We start from the raw sequence: 22,271 nt of genomic DNA on the forward strand, positions 1-22,271 counted from the left end.
GTGGTCATATTGAAATATTTGTTTCAAAAAAGTTTAGTTACTAATTCAAAAGGAGGTGGAAAAAGAGAGAAATGATTGTTAACTTGCCCTCTCTTATTATATATGACAGCTTCTGATCCTAATTATTTCCGATCTGGTGTCATGACGTGGAAAGAATTCAGGGACAAGGGCTATGAGGGAAGTTACAGGCCGACCCCTGATGACTGGCATGAGACTCAAGACGTTGGTGAGTGAGATGTTATCATACAATTCGCCTTCTAACAAGGAAATAACGGTAGAAACTGAAATAGATTAACAGACTTACAGAAAGAACTGAAGAAGTGCACAGTTAAACACCCTCGGAGGCACCTGAGTTCTGTCTCGGTCACAGTATTTGTAAAATTCTCCTGACAACAGCTCTTTGTACCCTCTCAGTATGTAACTTATTGAGCAATTGTCCAATAACTAATACCAAAGCCACCATATGGTCAGTTGACAGTCCAGTACTGCTACATGGAGACTTATCCACCAATTAAATTTATCTCACTATGTGCTTTTCACAAACTGAAAGTAGGTTTTCCTGGAATCTTTTGACACTTTGGTGTCAATGTACTTTTTATGAAGGATAACAAATCAACCCCGCCTTGAAGATATTAATGAGTAATGTACATGTTTAGTTCTTCATGAGTTGGATTGGTGACCAACATTCTTCTGTTCAAACAGTGTCATCCCGAAAGAAAAGGTCAACCTTCCAGTCACGTTCCATCCGCGAAATTCTCAATAAGATACAGTTCACCTTAGGGGGTGACGTGGACTGTGAGCAGATGGACAAAAGTGTTTACTGTAACGGACCCTTGCCCCCTGGCTACACATTTGTGTAAGTCTTCTGATGAAAAACGTTATCTCTTAGTCTGTTAATCTTAGTATTTTTAGTATTTTCTTTTGTTGTATTTTAATACTGTTCTAGAATGATTTACTGATACAATCAATACCTAAGCAGTTATGTAAGTAATTGTGCTTGCTATCTGAGCATAACATTACTGCGAATGCAATTAATCTGCAAATGTATTGCATCATGAGCGTGTCAATTGTTTTGACTGTTACAGAGTCAAGGTGTTTGCTTGTACCGCAGGAGGATGCAAACAGTCAGACACTGGTATTGTTATCATCACCCTAGGTGAAGGGAAGTATCTCTCGCCAGCCCCACATTGTTTTCCTTGTCCTTCAAATTAAGGCTGATAATGACATAAATATTTATAGTAATCACAGGCAGAGGGAAACTTGGGAGGAAATCAATAGTTATTATACAAGCGCTTGTTATTGTCTATATCATATATCATTCATTCACTGTTTATGCAGTGGAAAAGGTCGATGGTCAAAGATGAAACAAACTTTGTCTGCATTTTACTTATTTTTCAGGTATTGGTTGTAACTTGAATGACTGTAAAAATATGAATATTGAATTTTCTATTTTATTTTGAATGTAGAACCTGTAACAAACCTTGGGGCTGTAGTAGGAGGCGTCCTCGGTGCATTAGCTGCTCTCGTCATCGTTGTTCTGATTATCGTCTTCGTGAAGCGACGAAGCCGACGGTACGTAGAAAGTCTCCAAGGAAACAGGACGTCAGGACACGTGTCGTCAAAGGTGGACTTTGAAAACATAGAGAAATCAAGAAGTTACTCAAAGTCAAAGAAAAATATCAAATTTAAAATTTCTGTAGACTCTTTAACCCTCTCAAGGGTATTGAGAAACTCCTCGTTTTATAAAATGTTAGATGAGAAGATACTTTTAAACATTCTTTAGTTTCAGTGTATTTGTAAACAAATCACCCGATATGAATTCATGATTTTCTAGTTTATCCAAAGTCCATTTAGGCTGAACTCTTTCCGTGTTGTCTTCACAGTATTGATAGAACTAGATTTAAGTAGATAGCTATAAAACTGTTCTCTATGTTAATCAACTTAAGCCTAAAACTAAAAATTCTATTTTTGATAAGATCAACAAGGAAGCAGCCTCTCTCTCTAAAGACTGTACAAGATGGGGTGGACTTTTTATTTTGAGAATTATTTCTTAGAAACAGTAGTATAATACTAGTTTCACTTATTCAGATGACAATATTTAACAACAATAAGTATGTATTTGAAGAACAATTCTGTCAAAACATAGAAAGTTGTATACTAGTGGTAGTTGTGACTGCTTACATTTTAAATTAAAGCAAATGTGGATCTTGAAGCTCTGTCATATAAAGATTTATTTATTCATTCATAGTAGACCTACGAAGAGGATCCAGAAGTATGTTCCAAGTATAAAAAGACTAAGGTAAGAACATAGTTTTCTTTTCTCTGATTTGAATGTTTTCTGTTGCACTGACAACATAGTATAGAGATGTACATAATTTGGCTGTTATTCCCCTTAGTAGTGAAAACCTGAAGTGCTAGGAAATTTGTAAGACACCTGAGATCCCTCCTTAAAGGAAATAATTTTTGGCATAAAATTCTGTTTAGCACTAAGTATTGGAGACGGGTACTAGGGGAGGAGAACTTTGAAATCATAGTGTACCCATCACTCAGTCAAAGAATGGCTTGTCTGTCTGTAAAAGGCACTCAACTAAGCTGAGGGACTTCAAATCGCGATTGGATTTACTACATCGTGATTCCAACCTTCACTTCCAAGAGGAATTTCAGGTAGGTCGGTGTGTGAGTAAAAACTATTTCGGAATTAATGTTTAAAAAGCTTTTAGTTTAGCAAAAGATTTTTGATGCCAGCCGGCATGGGTAAAAATGTCATAAATCCAAAAGATAAAAAAAAATTAAATCATTGCAATTATAAAGACTATCATGAACGACTATGCGTGATTTCTCGACTATACTTCTTCAAACAGACAAGCCCATTGACTCTGGCTTCCCTATGAATTTATAATTTATGATCCCTTGACTTAAAGCTGACCATACACGTTTGCATCATTTTAGGACAAATATACCCAGCAAATACAACCTGATAATAACAGATATTTCAGTCTAGACTTAAAGTCTTTATCACATGTCATAGCCATGTTTGATACATACTACGTCCTGTAAATGTTTGGTACAGATAATACCAGCTACAGGGAAAGATTTGCTAGCATGAGATCACATTTCAAAATAAATTACTACATACGTGGAAATGTTTTCCTTCGTTAACCCTGTTAGTCTAAACCTTTGTGAAATGTGATAACAGGATCTGTGCAGCAGTCAGGAGAGACAAGCTTCACAATTCACGATGCGTGCAGGAAACGAGCCAGTCAACCGTGTCAAGAACAGGAGTCAGGAGGCACTTCCATGTAAGAAAGGTTAAATAACGTCCTTTGAAAAAAACTATATCATCATAAAATTAATGTTTATACTTTTCCGTTTTCATCTCCGACTACGAATACGTTAAAAATTTTGATTTGCGCGTGAACTGTGAACTGTGGGGATTTTTCTAATCTTTCAGATGACCATTCACGAGTGGTATTAATCAACAGTCAAAACAGCGACTACATCAACGCCAGCTACATCGCAGTGCGTGTTGAGCTTTTTTGTCAACCAGGTGTCAAAGTGTAATGTTACTGTGTCAGAGGTCTACAGAATTACAATTATTAATCTTGTTAATTGTTAATCTGGATTAACGTGATGTAAACATGTTTTCGAGACTTCGTAGGCTGTTATGATACTTATATTTTCTTCATAACGGGATTCAGTTCTAAGCAAGATATTTTTCAGCTGCTCAACACTAGCATCCCAAACTATTTACTTGTTTTTGTATCGTTGACAGGGAGCTGATTCTCCGTGTGAATACATAGCTACACAGGCACCACTGTATTCTACTCTGTCTGACTTCTGGCGAATGGTCTACGAGCACAGGACAGGGGTCATCGTCATGTTATGTGACAGTGTAGAAAATGGAAAGGTCAGCGGAGTCTACAACTCTATTGTAAATATATATATAGCACTTCTTTCCAGCCTAGGGTATCTTCCTATATATTTCATACAATCTACATTTTTTTCCTTTACTTAGAAAATGGTTGACCCGTACTGGCCTGACGAAATCAACGTACCAGTGCGACACGGCGAGCTGACTGTCACGATGACCGGTGTCTCTGTCCTTGATGCATATGCAATGCGCCAGATAAAAGTGACAATGGTAGGTGCTGTTCACATATCTTTAATAAATAGGTCTAAGCTATATATAAATATTTCCAGGGCTCTTGAAAGTAATTTTACGCAACTAACTTACGGATTTTTTATAATTAGGTGCGCGAAATCAAAGCAGAGGAAAGGAGTTAGAAATGTGGGAGTGGATCATGGGATTGGGGCAGACATTTCTTTTTCAAATAAGAAGTCCTATTTGATCTTCCATTTCATATGCCTTTTAAATATTTCTATTACTTTAGTAGTGTCTTAATCCAAACTATGATATTTGATTGGCCTTTTAAAATAAGTCTAACTATTGTACAATTGTTGTTGTTGACTGTTTGTCTCTATGCAGAAAGATCGACAGGACCTGAGAGTTACCCAGCTGTGCATTCGTGGTTGGAGTGAGCGAGGATGCAGCATTCCTGCTGAAAAACTGATTGATGTCATCCGTGTTGCTGGTCGAGAGGCAACAAAATCGAGCGGACCTGTCACAGTCCACTGCAAGTAATGCGGACTTTGTATTATTAATCTAACATTCGTGCCATTATAGTTAATTGCTGTAATAAACGAAGGGCTTTCAATCGTAAACTATGACCAGCTGATTGGCTGAATATTTGATTCACTTGTACAACACATTTAGCATCCGCTTGGTAGAACGAAGTTTTATTGCGACAAAAGAAACTTCTTGATTGTAAGCTGCATTGCTTCTTAGAAAATGTCTTCTTTCTCTCCACATTTTTCAGTCTCGGCGTTGGCAGGACTGGCATGTTCATTGCCCTCGATCTTTTGACTCGTTTTGTGGACAACCACGCGCTAAACCTTGTGGTGAACGTCTACGATGTTGTCCAGAGAATGATGGGATGTCGTCCGAACATAATTCAGACGCTGGTACTAAACATTTTTGTGCATTATATAATGATACAAAACTTAGGTAAAGTCTTTTCTTCCTGAGGATCCTCACTCATTTTTCCTGAAACAAGCCGAATATCATCAATGTGCAATACTATTTCATTTTTAAAAAAATTGAGGTGGCTAAAACACACGCCTTAATGTAGATATCATGCATATCGTTCTCCTGAAACGATGACCAAGATTAAAAGCAGTAACCATATGCTTTATGTTGTGAAGACCCAGTATATGTTCATACATGATGTCCTCGGGGTGATCATCGGAAAGAAGATGAAGAATGGCTCAAGGGGAGCCACATCAAGTGTTGTGTATCAGAACGAAGGGCACACAATCAACGAGTATAATGAGCTGCATGAACACAGTGAGTTATTGTTTTGTTTACACGCTGGGACTTTTTGCTTGTATGTGTTTGTATCTAAGGTCAGATGATTCATACATATAGCATTCTGTTAATTTGTAATCTTACAATATTTCTGATTTAGTAAAAAGAAAAACACTGTCTGTTTTAGATTCTTATTAGAAAATGTATTATTTTGGTGAAAATAATGTCTATTAATGTTTATAGCTATTGTTAGAGTAAAAATGTTTCCACTAGAGTTATTATATTTTATCACCAAATGCCCGACAGTATCGTTCGTTAGACGCACGTTTAATAGCTGAAGGTTTGTGTGTTACATAGTGTGGAGTTTTCAATATTCGATTCTGTATTCTTTTAACTAGGTTTTAATCAGAATGGTTGCCCGATTGATATATTTAAAAGCTGTACTTAGTTCTTCATTAAAACACTTTGTTGATACTTACTGTTTCTTTTGTCCTTCACAGTTCGAGACGAGCACGTCTACAGTGCTCTTAATGAGCATCAGATGAAGTGACGACCACTTTTCTAAGAGACCACTTTCTCTAATGACAAGAACTAAAACAAGATGAGAGAAGCTCTAAGGACAATTAAAAAAGAGACAGTAAATCATTTCCACATACAGGCTACAGCAGGCAGTCTCTGACTTCCACAGTCGTGAAACAAAGATTCAATCTTAAAAGTGGATTTGTATTTTTCAGTCATTCAATAGTGAATGTTATCGTGTAGATCAAACGAAATAACTATGTGATACCTAATAAAAAAAAACAGTAATGCGATTATCTATACAGGTTCATGAACATGTAGTGCTTTTATAAAACACACACATTCACTTCATTGTTTTCCAAGACAATGACACAAATATTTTAGGATGTATATAAGCAACATATTTAAATGCATAAGCAGATGCTATATTATGCTTGTTCCAAAATCGTCTGAAAATAAACTTTGTGTTTTTACGGTATCTAGTATAATCTCTGAACGATTTAACTTTACAGGAAAGTAAGCAATGAAACGGAGCGCCTTCAACTGTTGATGTTACTTCCCCTTTCAACTATCTCCATTGATAAATAGGATCAAGTAATTAAGTTAAAAGGGATCACAACAGACGCAAAAGAGTTGTTTGCCTCCACCTCTCCCATCACGCCCCACCCCTTCCCAGTGATTGCTGCAAAGGGAGAGGTCACGTTCCCTTCTCTCCTCATTTATTTAAATCATTCTTGCTATTCTTTCTTTAGAAGCACGCCAAACTGATTTACTTTACACTACTAACATCTGTTGGCATTTGTGTGTCACCGTTCTCTACCTTTCAACATTTTATACATCAGGCTGCTCATTAAAGTGTCTCTGTTGCTAGGAAACACCCATGAACGGGCTGATTATTGATGTTATTATCACCTCATTACTCACAGACATAATAATTATAGTTAGAAGGACAATGTCGTCAATATGTATAGAATATAAAACAGTAGCTCAAACGATATAAGTGGGAAATCAAAGGTCAGGCAGAGATGAGATCGACCGTTTGGAGAGATCACATGAGACGAACACCACAAACGCTGATACAGTGGAAAGGAAACGAAACATAAACAGTGCGTCTGATGTCTCGTGCGCAGAGCAATGTTCGGGGTAATCCTTAGATAAACATTAATCTCAAGCAGACGTATCTCTATTTGCATTTCTGTCAGATCCCACAATATCACCAGTGGCCGACATTGCGTTCTGACCTCAATGCAAGAAGACTACTAGAAGGAGAACTAGAAAGGAGTGTTGAAGGTAGTACTGAGTAAGGATATCCTCGTCGTACTCTGTAATTTAAAAGCCAAGTCGACCCAGATGCACACAGAGAGTGGGCATGAATAATAAGCAGATTTAGTCTAACGGAAAGAATGAACGAGGTGTAAAGTTGTCACACGCCCATATTCTCGCAAAAGGTCAAGGAGGGTAGCCTGGTATTCCCCAGATGGCTTTATATGGGAGACCAAAGCAGACTTGGAAAAGAACAGTAGAGAGCGAGGCAAAGGATACATAGGCCCAACTGAGGGGGGTTGCCATATACCGGATCCGCTGTGCATATTTAACTATTTTAATATAGCATTTTTCCCCCCAAGAACAATGGATGAAGTTTTCTTGATTGAAATGAAAATAATCCAGACCATACGGTAAACCGCAAAGTCAATGACAAACAGTCCAGAAAAAATATGTTATCTACAATTGATTTATTAGAGTAACACTAAAAACCGCTGGTTACTTCTTTTTTGACGGGTCATAAATTACTGAAAGCATTTTTTAGGGGGACTGCACAGAACACAATGCTTGAAATGGTATTTTTATGGTAGGCATAAGTGGTTAATGTCTCCGTTAGTTAGCAGACTGGCAGGTTTTTATGCTGTTTTGTTCATCTTCTCTGCACCTGTATCGTGGTCGTTTCTCTCTTTACATCAACGTGTTGTCAGGGGCCAGGTATAGAATACAGTTAATTGATGTCTTTTTACCCTTGTTTGTTTCTTTCTTTTTTCACATTTTCTGTAGAAGCTGTAGAACCAGTTATCCTAGAAGTAAAATATGATCTCCTATACTTTCGACAAGGATGTCAACTATTCAAGGATCCTTGAACATGTTAGCCACACTGCGATTTTGATTGCAGTATTTGCTTTCTGCACGCCCTTCTGTGCCACATTTTGCTCATTTACAGAATACCTCCCAACAAGGAAGTTACATTTCACGATCCAATGGGACCGATAACGAAACCTGCAATATGAGTTAACTGAAATGAAATATTTGTTTATTGCAAACAGGAAGGATAAAACTGAGCGTTGACAATTACAATTGTTTTCCAATACTAGTGTGGTAGAACTAGAGGAACAAGGAAAACGATACGAAACGCATTAAAGCTGTCTCGTTTGATAAATATTCTCCTCTTAAAAGACGTCCTTATTGAACAACTTCAAGCACTTGAAGCATACATAAGTGCGTGGGATTTTCCCAGCGTGAAAAAATCACTACAGTCTATCCTCGCTCGTAGACTTATTTAAGCTACTGTGCTATGCGGAAGAAAGAATAGGACGACGCCCGAAGCCTGAAACGGAAGAAAATGTGCTCTTTTCGAAAGGAGATGGGAATTTAAAAAAAATAGTATATTTACTGCACCAACTTCGTTCTGCGCTGAGTATTATTCTAGAAAAAAATTAAGTTGTGTGAAATCGTAAACGGCATTCCGACTAGAACTGCTGTTGCAACAAGATTAAAAGATTTTGCATTGTGTTTCTTTTGGTTAATCATTAAGACACATCAAACCTGGTTTTATCAGAGGTATTAGATAATGTTGAAGGTAGTGGCATTTGTTGTTAGCAGCTGCAGCGACAGCGGTGATGAGGTCTACATTCTCTGTCTTGTCTTTGTGCTGGGTGATGAGAGAAATCCGTGTATGATCGCGTGCGTGTGTATAATTAAGTATTTGCATGTGTGTTTTGTATATTAACACGCTCATACATGTTGAGATACAAGAACTTTAGTTACATTAGCATCTTTTAGAAAGATGGCTTTCGAGTTCTGCCACGATAACCCGTTTTGACAGGAGAGTGATGTCCCTTGTACTGTCACGTCTGCGCCATCTTGCCATTACTTAGATTTGAGATCTATACATGGCAGTGTCGACTTCAAACTCTGATTACTTTACTGCTGCTACTTTAGAAAGTTTTGATGTTGAGTTGTCACAGCAAGCTTTTCGTGCGATACAGACAAGTCTGACATGACTGACATCACGTATCTGCATTTTCAGCTTACAATCACGGTTAGTGTGTTGCTCTCACAAGAGTTGTGTTGATTGAACGATATTTCTATCTGCGAAAGTTGGGTCACTGCACCGAAGATTGCGAGTGTACCTCCATACAAATGACACGATAACTTTCAGATATTTTCAGATGCAGAACTTTATTGACTTGTAGATTCCGTGTAATAGCAAGGCTGCACACTGCATGTGTTCAATGTCTTCCTTTTGTCGCTAGTGGTCAGTGCAGAGAGTGCGACCTATCATGGCGGGTTACAAGTGCACACATTATATTAAACGTCACTGAAGGCAATGGCTGGGACGGCAGTCTCTGACGACGAGTGGCACTGCCTGTCCTAGTCACTGTCTTGACATGCAGCCTGACCTACCTGGTTCACTGGGTTTTTCTTCCGGGTACTGTTACCAGAAAGTAGCAAGTACATGTAGACTTTCTCTAGTCTACTTGTAACCTCGGCTATAGCTTCCGTTTAGCCAAACGCCTGCCATTTTAATTTTGTACAGGCTACCATGGCTGCAGCCGACAAAAATATATGTATATCTGTTACTTTCGTAAACAAAACTTGGATGGAACATGCCGTGTAGAAACATAAAACTTATTCTCTTCAATGTCCGAGAAATATCAGTGAGAACTACAGCTTATGACGTTGTCGCTCACTTTCCCGATAAACATCAAGAACTACCGGGTGCATGGCTAACTCCAGACATCAAGAATCAACAGCCACAGACAACAACCACCGGTGAGACTCTCAAGCGCGACAGTCAGGTGATAAAACTTTCCCATAGAAGTGACAGTGTTCGGAACGAAGAACGTATGCTTATGTCATATTCCACACAAACAACTCAGAAAACATGTTCCAAAACAACAACAACAGTCCGTAACGAGCTTTAAACCATATAAATAACACACGTGGAGTGTGTAGACCTTTGGTCAGGAAAATCAAACAGAAAGCGATATTTTATTTAAAATCATTTTGTTCAAACAAAGCCCAGGTATAACTGCCTACATGCGTACATCCATTCAGTCCTGGCAAACTTTCGTGTCATCGTGACGCTATAGAGGTAAAAGTTGACGGCCTATTGTGTGTGTGGAGTGGGTCACAGATTTAGCTCTGTGCGCGTCACTGCCGAGCTTCGCTTGTCTCATCCTCGCAGCTATTTTTAGCCCTCGCCGCGCCGAAAGGTGCGTTGGACACAGAAGTCGCTCGCACGCTCGTCGTCGTCGGCGTTATCACTACAGGGGTGGAACAAGGAAGTACATTTGAATGGACCCCAGTCTTGTTCAGTCACACCCAGTGGCACCTACCTACGTAGCTATGTGTACGCGGCGAGATAGTCTGGGTGGCCGATGTGTGTAGCTGACAGTGTGTTGTACAAGGAGGCCATTGTTGTACGACACGCGTGTTGCTTAGACTGAAGGTCAGGCGCGTCCGGTTGAGTGGTCGTGTTGTACTGAATTCCCTAGCTGACATCTGTTCGCTGTCACTGTCTGCATTATACAAACTAACGACAACAATGCTCGCCGTGTGTGTAGTGCTGCCAAGGGGCAAGTAACTGGAGAGTGTGTACATTGTGTGCTGAGAGAAGTGACACACCTGTGCTCTGGTTCCTGATATACACAACTTCTCAGTCGAAGGTACTGAAGTGTTTCGACGGCTGATTTTGTGAGTAAGAAAATATAATTTTAACGTATCTAGGTCTTGGAGTTCAGAAAAAGAAGACTGTGACTACCTGACTGTGAATTTACTACCGGGTTTCATGTTTCTCGGTTGACGGGTGTGGTCGAGTCATACAGGTGAAATCGTGCCATGGAGTCAGCGCGTTACCGATCTCATCTGTCGTGGATTTTAGTTCTGCAGGTAAGCCACTTAAACTGAAATTACTTAACCTATCATAAGTAGATATAAGAAAACGAATCTGGCATCTGTGTAAAGCATGTGTTCGCCGACTGAAAACTACAAAAGCAGCAAGTGTTCGCCTTATCTTGAAGTTAAAAGACACCACGACGGGTGGTGCGCCATGAATATTATAAATTTATGGTCATGCACAAAGTAAGTAGTAATAAAGAAAGAAATGGCCTATTAAACAAGGAATAAAATTGAAGAGAGACTGTTATAATGTGATTTAGTTTCGTTTTAACGTTCTCATACTATTGTGTGCACAGCGATTAGGAAAAAAACAAACAACAGGAAACAGTTTAACAAGAACGCAAGCAGTTTTTTTGCTACTGTTTTATTTAGTGAAATCTGTGTTAGTTTGGTTTTATCGCGAAATATGTATTATGTGAGTATTTATGTAGACTATGTGACAATGTCGACTTACTTCCCTCCCCCACTTGTCATTTATGAGGCGGTTGGCGTGAGGGTTACTTTGTAGGTTGAGTACCCTTGACTGCATGCACGCTTGCGTTATTCTGTTTCTCTCTGTACATTCTCCCTGCTTCTTGCTATCTCTGTCTATATGTCTATACCTGCAAGTTAAGTCTATTATCTGTTCCACGTTTGTCTATATCTCTCGTGTATAAGTGTATGCAAACATTTCAACGCGTCTGCGCTAACTGCTTACGTATTTACATAGGCTTGCATGATTTTGTTAGGCGCCCATGAGAGTCTTATTCATCTGAAGACGAATAGCCTGAAGCTACAATAAAGTGTTACAAAGGATCCTGTGCGCATTTAAGACACGGACGTGTAGTGATTGCATGTTCGTGTATCATGACAAGCGAGAGAACACTCGAAATATCCTGTATTACTTCCTTATTGGTTGATGTTTTAGCACAGCATTGATTCAGTGTCAGTGATGATTGCGTGAAAGATAAGTGATTCACTTTAAATACATTTATTTTTGAATTTCAGTTTTTTTTTTATATCTCAAGTGGGTTATAAAATATGTCTGTGTTAAACGAATGTTAGGCTACTTTGAACCCATCATCTACTATAACTATCACCGTTTCCTGTGACTCATCGGGCATACAGGTGACAGGTGCTCCCTTAGTACTTGTCGTTGGGAGGAACAGTCTGGAAGACCTTGCTGTTTATAAATCTACTAGGCCTATCTTGAACCCCTCCCATCCAATATCAAGGTACCCTTAGACTGAGATTTGTGCTAGACAAGCTTGCGCCACATCATCATCCATTCCTTATGGAGCCAGTTGATCACCAACTAGCTGACATGCAGTTGCTGGACCTAAGAGGTCACTTAGTCGGTCTTTAGTGGAGGTGAACAGGTTTTTCTTAGAGGGACCAAGTCACCCATTCACGTTCGCCATTTAGTTCTTTCTCTGTTTACCTCAGTGTCGACCTACCTACTGACCTACGCTCTTGGAGTATCGTGTCAGGTAATGTGGCCATACATCACTCTACGGTTGCGAGAGGGGTTTCTGGTTTCCAACAAAGGTGGCGACCGTATTTCGTACAAAATCATTGGTCTTGCGTTCCTTGTTGGAAATTCAGAGCAGTTTTCTGAGGCACTGTAAACGTTTGGATTCGTTTGTCGGTATTAACAGAGTCCACGTCCCGCAACGTACGGCCGTATGAAGACTGCGAACTTTAATAGATGGTGGTGAACATGGGTTCTGTTCTGCCTGGCCATTGTTGTTTGTTACTATTTTCATACAGATGTCTTCCGTGCAGCTGCCATCTTTGAAAAAGATGGTTCCCAAGTGTAAAAAGCTCTTTACTTCCTTAAGCTGTTAAGCTGTAATCTGTTCATATAGATCTCTGGTTTGCGGTGCCCATTGTCCTTAAGTTGTTGTTGTTGTTTTTTGTGAGACCTCGCACTTTGCTGTTGCTGCCTGCCACCAGGTCAATGTCGTCTGCAAAACGCAAGTTACACAAGTCTTGCCGACATGAAAATGGAGGTGTGGTGGTTGTCAAAGTTTTCTCCCATGAAGTTTCTAATGGAGCTGTTGAGCAGCACAGACGAACCCTCACTGTTGTCTGAAAGAACTCTCTCGGTTGGTTGTTGAGAAGTTGTGCGCTCTTTGAGGTGTTGTGCAGAGTTTCCATTAGTAAACGATCGAGGCTCTCTTTATACTGAAGTTTCGCATCACGTACCACACACAGCCTTGTCTGCCAGACTTTGTCCGATACCTTTTTAAAGTCACTGAATGTGTGGAACAGATGTCTCGTGTTCCACAGCGGCTGTATGGCATTTCTTCCTGGTATGAATGAGTCTAATTCCAGCACCCACGTCCAGCTCCTATTTCCTGAACTGATCGCAACAGCCTTCTTGGTGTATCGTTTTAGTTTTGGATAGCATGTGTAATCCATGGACTTGTGTTTCTTTCATGCGGAAGAAAGGACCTATGCCATGAAACAAGAGAAATTTCGGAAACAAAATAAAACTCCTATTATAATCTTGTCCATAAAGCAGCGTTGGGCCGGTTCATGAAGACGACTTTTTAAAAAAAAAAAAAAGTATTCTTTCGCGAAAAAGAGCCACAGATGTTTTGATCATTGAACAGGTTTTACCCTGAGGGACATTATTTTCCTTAGTCAAAAAAGACAAATGGCTTGATGGATGGATGAATCCGTCTGTGTGTGTGTGTGTGTTGGTGATGGTGATGGTGTTGGTGGGTGACATAGGAGATCCCATTTGACAAGAAAGACGCTTTCGTACAAAAAAGCGCGCTTTAATACGTTTTACGTTTTAGTAGGATCAGGAAGTTGACACTGTTTTGTCTCTGCTATTGTTTTCCAAACAAGACTGGTTATGGCATCTGTTGCTGTTGTTTATTTGGGAAAGTCGTCCCATGAGACTAGAACGCCTTTACTTCTTATAATTTTTTTTTTGACAGTGGTGGTGGCGTGGGTGGCAGTTATACTGTTATCGATAAATTTTGATTTCACATTCACCTCCCTTTGTGCAGTCTGTCAACTCATAGATTTCTTCGTTACGAAAGATTAATGGTTATGTCTAATTATTAAATGAAATTGTGGAGTGTATGCTGTGTATTGTCTCACGTTTGATTCTTTCAAGAGAATTGACGAAAGAAGACCCGGCCATGCTCTAGGTATTTTGACCGTTTTAGGGATAAAACAAACGATTTAGTTATTCATTAGGACTGACTAACAGAATATTCGTTCAGTTTTTCGATTTTAACTAGGGGTTTAACTAAGGTTTCTTCTGTGTAGAATGACAGAATCACACGTCGAAGTTTTTTATTTCAAAACATGGTCAGATGCCTTGATAAAGTCTATAAATTTGTGAGATAGTTTTGATGTTGACTGTGTTGCAAAGGGTCTGTTAACCAGTTCTGTATCTGGTCTAGAGCCATATATTGTCTTTTATCAGGTGTTCTTTATCTAGAAGAGCTTAATCTGTATAAAGTACTGTATTTAGGAAAGTGGTTAAAAACTGACTGAACGATTTCGCTTTGATAGTACATATGACAAATGGATTATATAACCTTGTTCGCTGAAACAAGCGTACAGTTAGGAAGTTTTTTGTCATCAGTCGATTGTGGCGAACTCTCTGGGATGACTTCAAGAGGTCATATCCAGCAGAGGTGTAGGGTGCTGATGGCTTAGGGGTATGATGGGACATCACGACGAACAGTTCATAAGGTTGACAGCACTGCGCAGAGAACGTCAGAGAACAGACCTGAGAATCGCAAATCTTATACAGGTCAGCCAGAAGACCATAACTGGCACCAGTATAGTTTAGCATAGCAGAACTATTGCTGTCCATGTGCCACCGACATAAGCACTATTCCTGGAGCGTCTGCATTCGTGCAAATGTCGTCGCTGCTGGATAATGCAACAGTATAGCGGAATACAGTTTACTGAAGAATCCAGGTTCACTCCAAAGCACAAGATGCCAAACAACGAGTGTGGCGGTTAGCAGGAGAACTATTAGTCGATGTCTCCGAGAGGGATCGCGACTGGTTATGGCAGCAGCTCTCAGATCATCTGGGAATAGATCCATCCTCATTCCAGAACCCCTCTTTAACTTGTTCTGGCACTCTAACGGGTATTCCATACAGAAATGATTGTACAGCCACCTATCTTGCCAGTTTAACAGGCAGTGAGTCCGGATTCCATGCTGCAAGATAACCACGCGATTTCCCATTGACCACGTCTTGGGACAGTGCGTTCTGGCCAAACATCCATAGACCCGGCTGTTTCAGTTCTTGTGGCAGAAATAGGTAGCGACTAATGACACTTGTTAAGTCTATGCTAAAAAGCTACATAAATGTGTAGCAGCAAATGTCATACACGTCTGATTCTGCTAAAGTGTACTAGCAGTTCCTGCGACTTCTTAATTCGGAGTTTTCTGGCTGCATTTATTTTTGGATAAACTGGTTTAGAAACGAAGTTTACTTTTCACTGCCAAACCATGTTATTTAAGTATGTTACAACATGAGAAGTCACGTGTTGCGGTTGGTTACTGTAAATTACATTCTTCCTGAACCGTTACGTTTTATAGGCAGTATGTTATAACGTGCGATAAATAGGCTACTATTTTAATGTCTGCTTTCATTTATTATTATTGATATTGTACAAATGTGTTAACTTTCAAAAGAAATTTATCTTCACAATGCGTTTGATTATATTGTGTTTGCATCTTTCAGACAGTATTGGCTGTATTCCTGTGTACCTGGCATGTGACCCCTAGTCACGGTAAGATTAAATTAGATAAAGGAACAAATAGACTCAAAGAATATAGCACACTGCACTATTCACATACTTGAATGTTTCCGTGAAGTATTTTTCGTATCAAGTACTTAGCAAGAGTGTATGTACTGTCGTAGATCTATACACTTATTTTTATTCAATAAAAACTGCGTTACAGTATCATCTTACGCTTTGGTATGTATCACAGCGAGCTCAACGATCAGTTCAACATCTACTGAAGCGCCATCTCCTACAACAGCAGCAATTACAACGACGCCTCCCCCTGCAGTCCCAGGACAGAACTGCAGCGGACTGAACAAAGATTCCTGTGTAGCCAATGCATTCTGTAACAGCAGCACCATCTGTCAGTGCAACGAGACGTTCTACAGCCTCAACAACGCTTGTGTTCCTAGTGAGTATCGTTCTCACTGACTATATCTATATATAAACTTCACGTACAAGCAAGTTAAATTTCCAGAAAAAAAGAATTAGTGCACGCAAAACATTGCATTTAGCTAGTCACCGGGCATACTAGATAAAGTAGCCTTCATGAAAAAAAAAAAGGCAGAAAAGGTGATATAGAGAAAAAAATCAGGGTTCATATATGTATTAAAACTAAAAAGGCTTCTGGAGAAATCGGAAAAATCACACGAAAGAAACAAAACAACCGTTTTACGAAAATATCTATTTTGAAAATAAAAAGCAGCAGAAAATTCTAAAGGTTTCCACAAAGTCATCAGTATTTTTTTCTGTTTACGTCTGTCTGTTGATACCTGCCTGCCTTTGAGCTTTCCATCCATTATTATAGCAAGTATTGGTATTACGTTTTATTTCTGTCTTTTCCTTTTTTACATCTAGAACCTGACAAATACTGTCCTTTCCTTGTTAAAAATGTATTTTAGATAAGAATCAATAGAAATATGTAAATATGGAGCAAGTAAGACAAAAAGGAACGACTTTGCGAGAGAGAAATAAAAAAAAAAAAAAGAAGAGAGAGAGAAGTAAAGAGAAAGACGAAGGCTTTAAAATATTTAATGTAAACAAAAATATAAGATGAAATATAACCCTTCTTCTCTTTCATTTGTTACAACTCTACCAGTCACTGTGAGCTCTTATTTAGCTATGGATCAGTAAAACCAATGAATAACGTATCAGGAGATAAACTTTGGTTGAGGTTTTTTGGTAATTTCTCTCTCTACAGAGGTTGCCTTGAATAAGAACTGCAACGAAACTAGGGCATGCTTGGACTCAAATGCTGAGTGCAATAATACCATCTGTCAGTGTAAAAGTGGCTACTTCAGCAGTAACGGCACATGTTATGAAAGTGAGTACTCGTTGCTTGTGTTTTTAGGCGAAATTTGTCTATAACCCGTCGCTCTAGTTTGTGAAAATAATTGTGGTGCAAAAGTGAAAAGTAAAGACTGACCCGATATTGTTGCCAAACAATCAGAACTTGAAAAAATCGGGGACCGAGAAGAAAGAGATAAGTGGGAAAGGTAGTATGCAGGAACTATTCCTGACATCAGAACAAGAACATTTGATCAAATGATTTTTGTTTACTGTGCATCAAAACGATAGAACTCTCTCATTGTCTATATCCACCACATACCTACAATTGAATCTAACAATAATGGCCCATGTTGGCCAAGTGAGTAAAACATTGAGACGAATTTTGATTCATATTTTGTTGCCTTTAGCTTGCGATAGAAACTGTGTTACAAAAGTGAAAGTGGAGTATATACGACATTTCTTTACTTCTGTACCGATATCTATTTGTTTATTACTCTTAGTCGTTGCTATTATCTCTGTGTCTTCTCTTTCTTTTGCATTTCATCCTCATAGGTTCTTATGTTTCTTTATGTACTGCATAGTGACCCAGTTTTGTTTCAATAGCTAAATTCGTATTCCTATATTAAATGTGCTAAATAACTCTATATTATTATTATTATTATTTACTCTGCTTCTTTTTTTCTTTTCACCACTTGCCTACTTGGCCTGTTGTGAGAAGTGATCTGCCTAAGGTTATGTAAAACGTATTACTTGATGTGCCTCTCATATTTCTACACTTTGAGACTGTGAGGAATTCCCATTTACCATTTTCATTCTTTACAGAGTTCTCCTTGTATCAAAACTGCAGTGGAGCTGGCACATGCAAAGATGTGAATGCAGAATGTAATGTTACCTGTCAGTGTAAGAATGACTACTACAACAATAGTGGCATGTGTTCGCAGAGTGAGTAAACATTGTTTTGTGTATTGAGGCAAATTTTGGCTCATATTTCTTTGCCTTTAGTATGCGATAGAAACAGTGGTACAGACGTGGAAGTAGAGTATTTACGACATTTCCTCACTTTAGTTCCGTACCGAGTTCCCTTTGTCTATATCTCTGCCCCCGTGGGCCCGGCTTATCATGCCAGGGATGAACATCCAGTCTCTCTTTGGCTGGGTGACTAAGCTGGCTCACCCCTTTCTCTTAAGCATTTCCTTTTTCTTCCTCACTGTCGTTTTCACCTGTATTTTTTTCTATCATCTGCACTTTCTTTCTCCTGTCTTCTTTTTCTCTTCATACCTTTCTTTTGATGTACTCATTTTCTCTGTGGCCTCATTTATGCCCCCTGCGTTTGCCGTGCAGGGCGACCAGTGTCGGGGAAGGATCCCATCCTGGAGGTTGAGGTCCCTGATGGGTTGCTACCCATCGTACTAACACACCTGTTTGATCCAGACTTCTCATAGACGGGAGGTTGGCATGGCTTACACCAATCAATCGGCTGGTGACCTATCAGTGACCTATTTTTGATAGAAGGCTGCGGCCTGGTCAATCTGGTCTTCATACTCGAAAAGCCAGAGTATATTCTTTCTGTATCCCGGGTACGACCTTACTGAAATTGGAAGTGGTACCGCTCAGTCGTATCTCCTTGTGTCACAAAGGGTAACATGAAGCTAACTGCCCGCATAAGGATGGTGGCTGAGCCCATCTGCCGAATGACTAATCGGGATTCTTTTTTTAGATAGTGGAACAAGAAAGGGGGAAGACGATTTAAACTAACTGTTGCAGGCCATCGCTTTACTTCCCGAGGAGACACGGCGAGAGATACTACGTGGTGGGTGGGGGGAAGTGGAGGCTGCGTCTTCCGAGAAAGGCGCAGTCTGCGGGGTCGGGAGATGGGCCATTGATTAGAGAATTATTTTTATTAGTTAAAATTATTAAATATATACAGGCCTACAAAGGAGGTAGAGTTGTTTTGAGTAAAAAACGCGCTTTATGTCCAGACGTTTGTGGGAACGCGAGTGACTGTGACACCTTGTTGGACTCCGTGGTGGGTGAAGAGCAGAGGAAACTAATCATTCTCATTTTATCATGGCCACAATAAATAAATAAAACATCCGAAATTGGGGAAAAGATGTGAAGATGGCGCTTCATCTGATAGGCAGAATGAAGTGCGAGAGGCTGTAAGAATGTGCGAAAGGCAATAGGGTATGGCCCCGCTTTCTTGTGGAGGGCGCAGAGTCGACCCGTCCCGGCCGCTCCCATCACTCCCATCACACACACCCCTTTTGTTCACAGTCTCATCAAAGTGACCGTCCACAAAACCCTCAACTTCTCCAAAGGGGTCATTCGATGACCTGACCTTGCTGGGATGTCAAAACTTGACATTAAATCAGAACTTGCATCCCAAGTGGTCACAGCCGTCCAGAGAGTCGACTTCAAGATGGATGGAAAGTCAGCACCAACTAGCACTCTTTTTCTCACCTTCTGCCTCCCCAAATTACTCGAATCTATCCAGTTTAGGTATCTGAAGGTGAAGGTAAATCTGTTCATTCCTTTTCCACGCTATGGCCGTGGAGCAAGCTTTTGCAAGTTCCAAGCCCTCTTCGTCCGCTGCGGTGAGTCTGGCCTCGCTATAGCTTATTGTTCCAAAAGATCAGGCTGTATTTGGGGGACTTTAACGGTCATTATCCCTGGTGGGAATCGACTGACAAATGGGGTGAGCTGTTGAACGACGGCCCCATCTGCCATCCATGGTCTTCGGCCATGCTGGGATTACTGGCAACGTCAGAGTCGACCAGGCCGCCAAGGCCGTTTGCCAATCTCCTGGTCAGTTGAAATAACCAGCATCATCTGAATGCGTCTATCTTCACGGCCTGTTTTCAGTCCCTGTGGCAACACCACTGGGACACACTGGTCTAAAACAAGCTACACGCCACCCTTTCCGGTCTATCTGACCGCCTACATTCGTGCCGCACTGTGCGGAGGGAGGAGGTGGTACTTACTAGACTAAGGTTAGGACATACCTATGCCACCTCTTACGAGGTGAACCACCACCAGTTTGTCTGTGGTGTAAAGGACTTTTTAATGTACATGTTTTGATTGTTTGTTCTGAGCTCCAGAGTATCCACCGGCAGGTTTTTTTTTACATCAAATTTTTTGTTTTCTTTGTTTAGGCCCGTCCCATTGTCAGCAGTTTTACACATTTATGGAGGATAGGACTCTATCACAAGATTTAAGATTTTATGTCCTGATAACTGTTGTCTGCTGATGTTTTGGTTTATTGGTGGCCTTTTTTGGGTCCACAACACTCCTTTTTTACACTTTACCCACTTTTTTACATTATTGTTTACTTCTTGCGGTGGCTTTTATTTGTTAAAGATGTTATGGTTATATCACTCCAGGTTTTTTTTCCCCTTTTAACATAAGATTATGTTTTGTCACCATGATATAGCCTTAGTTACTAGCACGGCGTTAAACACAAATTGTTTATTGCTCTTCATTGTTGCTATTATCTCTTTGTCTTCTCTTTCTTTTGCACTTCATGCTTATCTTTCTTTATGTACTGCATATGTAGAGGGCCGGACGTGTCAGGAGACGCGTCACGAATTAGCTTAATTCGAGGCCAGGTAATTATAGGTAGGCGGGGATCAGTAACAGCGGACAGTGGGGGAAACCTTTCTGTCCGATTTTACGACTTGACAGGGCGCCGTGACTTAGGAGGGGAGCGAGAACTAAAGCCGGGGGTGGCAGATGTAGTAGGTACGGGAATAGCGCGGTAGGCAGTAGTAGCGTTAGTATTAGAGCGATAGCGTTAGGCACAGGTAGATTAGGTGACGGGTAGTCACGTGTTCTTTTAGTATATAGTTAGGGGTAGATGTTTAGTCGGGGCCTTTCTTCCCAAACACATTACAGTAGCAAGTCTGTGGGGGCCCGTTCTTCAAGAACGTATTGCGCTGAACGGAGACAGAGACAGCGCTGACTTCTGGACGATACGAGCAGCCGTGGCCATTGTACAAGCACGTGTAATAAAGGTTCGCACACCCGCTGACAAGTTCCTGCCTTTTTGGTTCGAGTGTTGAACTGTTGTTGCAACCATACAACCCCACCTTACCACTCGGTTACACATATTAACCCAGTTTTCATATCAATAGGTATTTGCATATTCCTGTATAAAATATACGAAATAATTGCACACTATTATTTTTTTTCTGTTCCGTATTTGTTTTTCTTTTCACCACTTAACTACTTGGTGTGCTTTCATATTTCTTAACTTTGAGGCTGTGTGTAAGTCTGATTCAGCATTTTCATTCTTTGCAGAGTTCTCCTTGTATCAGAACTGCAGTGGAGCTGGCACATGCAAAGATCTGAATGCAGTATGTAATGTTACCTGTCAGTGTAAGAATAACTACTACAACAATAGTGGAACTTGTTGGCCAAGTGAGTGAACATTGTTTTGTGCATTGATGTGAATTTTGGTACATATTTTGTCGTTTTTATTTTGGGATAGAAAATGTGATTCAAACGTGAAAAGTGAAAATATAACTAGAAAACTGAGTTAAGGCTGTAACCGAAAGTGAGAACTAGAAAAACTAGTTAGTGAGAGGCAACAAATAAAAGAGAAAAAAAGTCTAGTAGAGAATATACTATTTCCGACATTTTTTCTTTATTCCTTTCTTTACTTCTGTGTGCCGATATGTCCTAACAAATATTAAAAACAATTCCTTTGTGTACGAAATACCACTGTGAAATGGCTCACATCGTTCTGAACTTTCCTGACTTGTAGGTGTCTTTGTTTGCAGAGGTTGCTTTAAATGAGAGCTGCAATGATCCTAGTGCCTGTAAAGAACCGCATGCCGAATGTAAGGAAGGGTTCTGTAAGTGTCAGACTGACTATTACAACAACAGCGGCACATGTTCTCTTAGTAAGTACACGTGGTTTTGTATCTGGAGTAGCGCCTCTATTCTTTTATTTTGAAAGTGAAGTGAGACATTTAGAAATAATAAAATCCTGTTTTCGTTCACGTTTTACAATACAGTACAACTTTTATTGACACAGAGGACAATAAATAAGCTGCTCACACAGTTATAATTGTCCGAAATAAGTTTATATAGACTCTAGAGACACTTGGGATTATAAAGTCGCAGTGTCTTTCATACAGGTTTGAAGCTTGTGGTCAACGCATAATATCAGTGCTCTTAA

General features: G+C 39.9%; 3 protein-coding genes across 3 annotated transcripts; all 3 read left to right on the forward strand.

Annotated features, from left to right (window-relative positions):
• The first annotated feature begins 73 nt into the window (after nt 1-73).
• On the forward strand, nt 74-1,355 carry LOC112566744. The gene is made up of 3 exons (XM_025243082.1): nt 74-226; nt 703-856; nt 1,086-1,355. The coding sequence occupies exons 1-3, from the start codon at nt 103-105 to the stop codon at nt 1,210-1,212; spliced, it is 405 nt and encodes a 134-aa protein (XP_025098867.1). The 5' UTR covers nt 74-102; the 3' UTR covers nt 1,213-1,355.
• Nucleotides 1,356-3,200: 1,845 nt separating this feature from the next.
• On the forward strand, nt 3,201-6,067 carry LOC112566743 (receptor-type tyrosine-protein phosphatase O-like). The gene is made up of 8 exons (XM_025243081.1): nt 3,201-3,299; nt 3,452-3,519; nt 3,773-3,907; nt 4,016-4,141; nt 4,487-4,638; nt 4,878-5,022; nt 5,263-5,404; nt 5,866-6,067. Exons 1-8 carry the CDS (start codon nt 3,239-3,241, stop codon nt 5,913-5,915), a joined length of 879 nt encoding a protein of 292 aa, XP_025098866.1. The 5' UTR covers nt 3,201-3,238; the 3' UTR covers nt 5,916-6,067.
• Nucleotides 6,068-16,730: 10,663 nt separating this feature from the next.
• LOC112566120 (prion-like-(Q/N-rich) domain-bearing protein 25) lies at nt 16,731-22,256 on the forward strand. Its single transcript, XM_025242085.1, has 6 exons — nt 16,731-16,739; nt 17,006-17,126; nt 17,915-18,034; nt 21,389-21,508; nt 21,871-21,930; nt 22,231-22,256. The coding sequence occupies exons 1-6, from the start codon at nt 16,731-16,733 to the stop codon at nt 22,254-22,256; spliced, it is 456 nt and encodes a 151-aa protein (XP_025097870.1).
• Nucleotides 22,257-22,271: the final 15 nt, after the last annotated feature.

Source organism: Pomacea canaliculata, linkage group LG6 (genome assembly GCF_003073045.1).
Source record: "Pomacea canaliculata isolate SZHN2017 linkage group LG6, ASM307304v1, whole genome shotgun sequence".
NCBI lineage: Eukaryota > Metazoa > Mollusca > Gastropoda > Architaenioglossa > Ampullariidae > Pomacea > Pomacea canaliculata.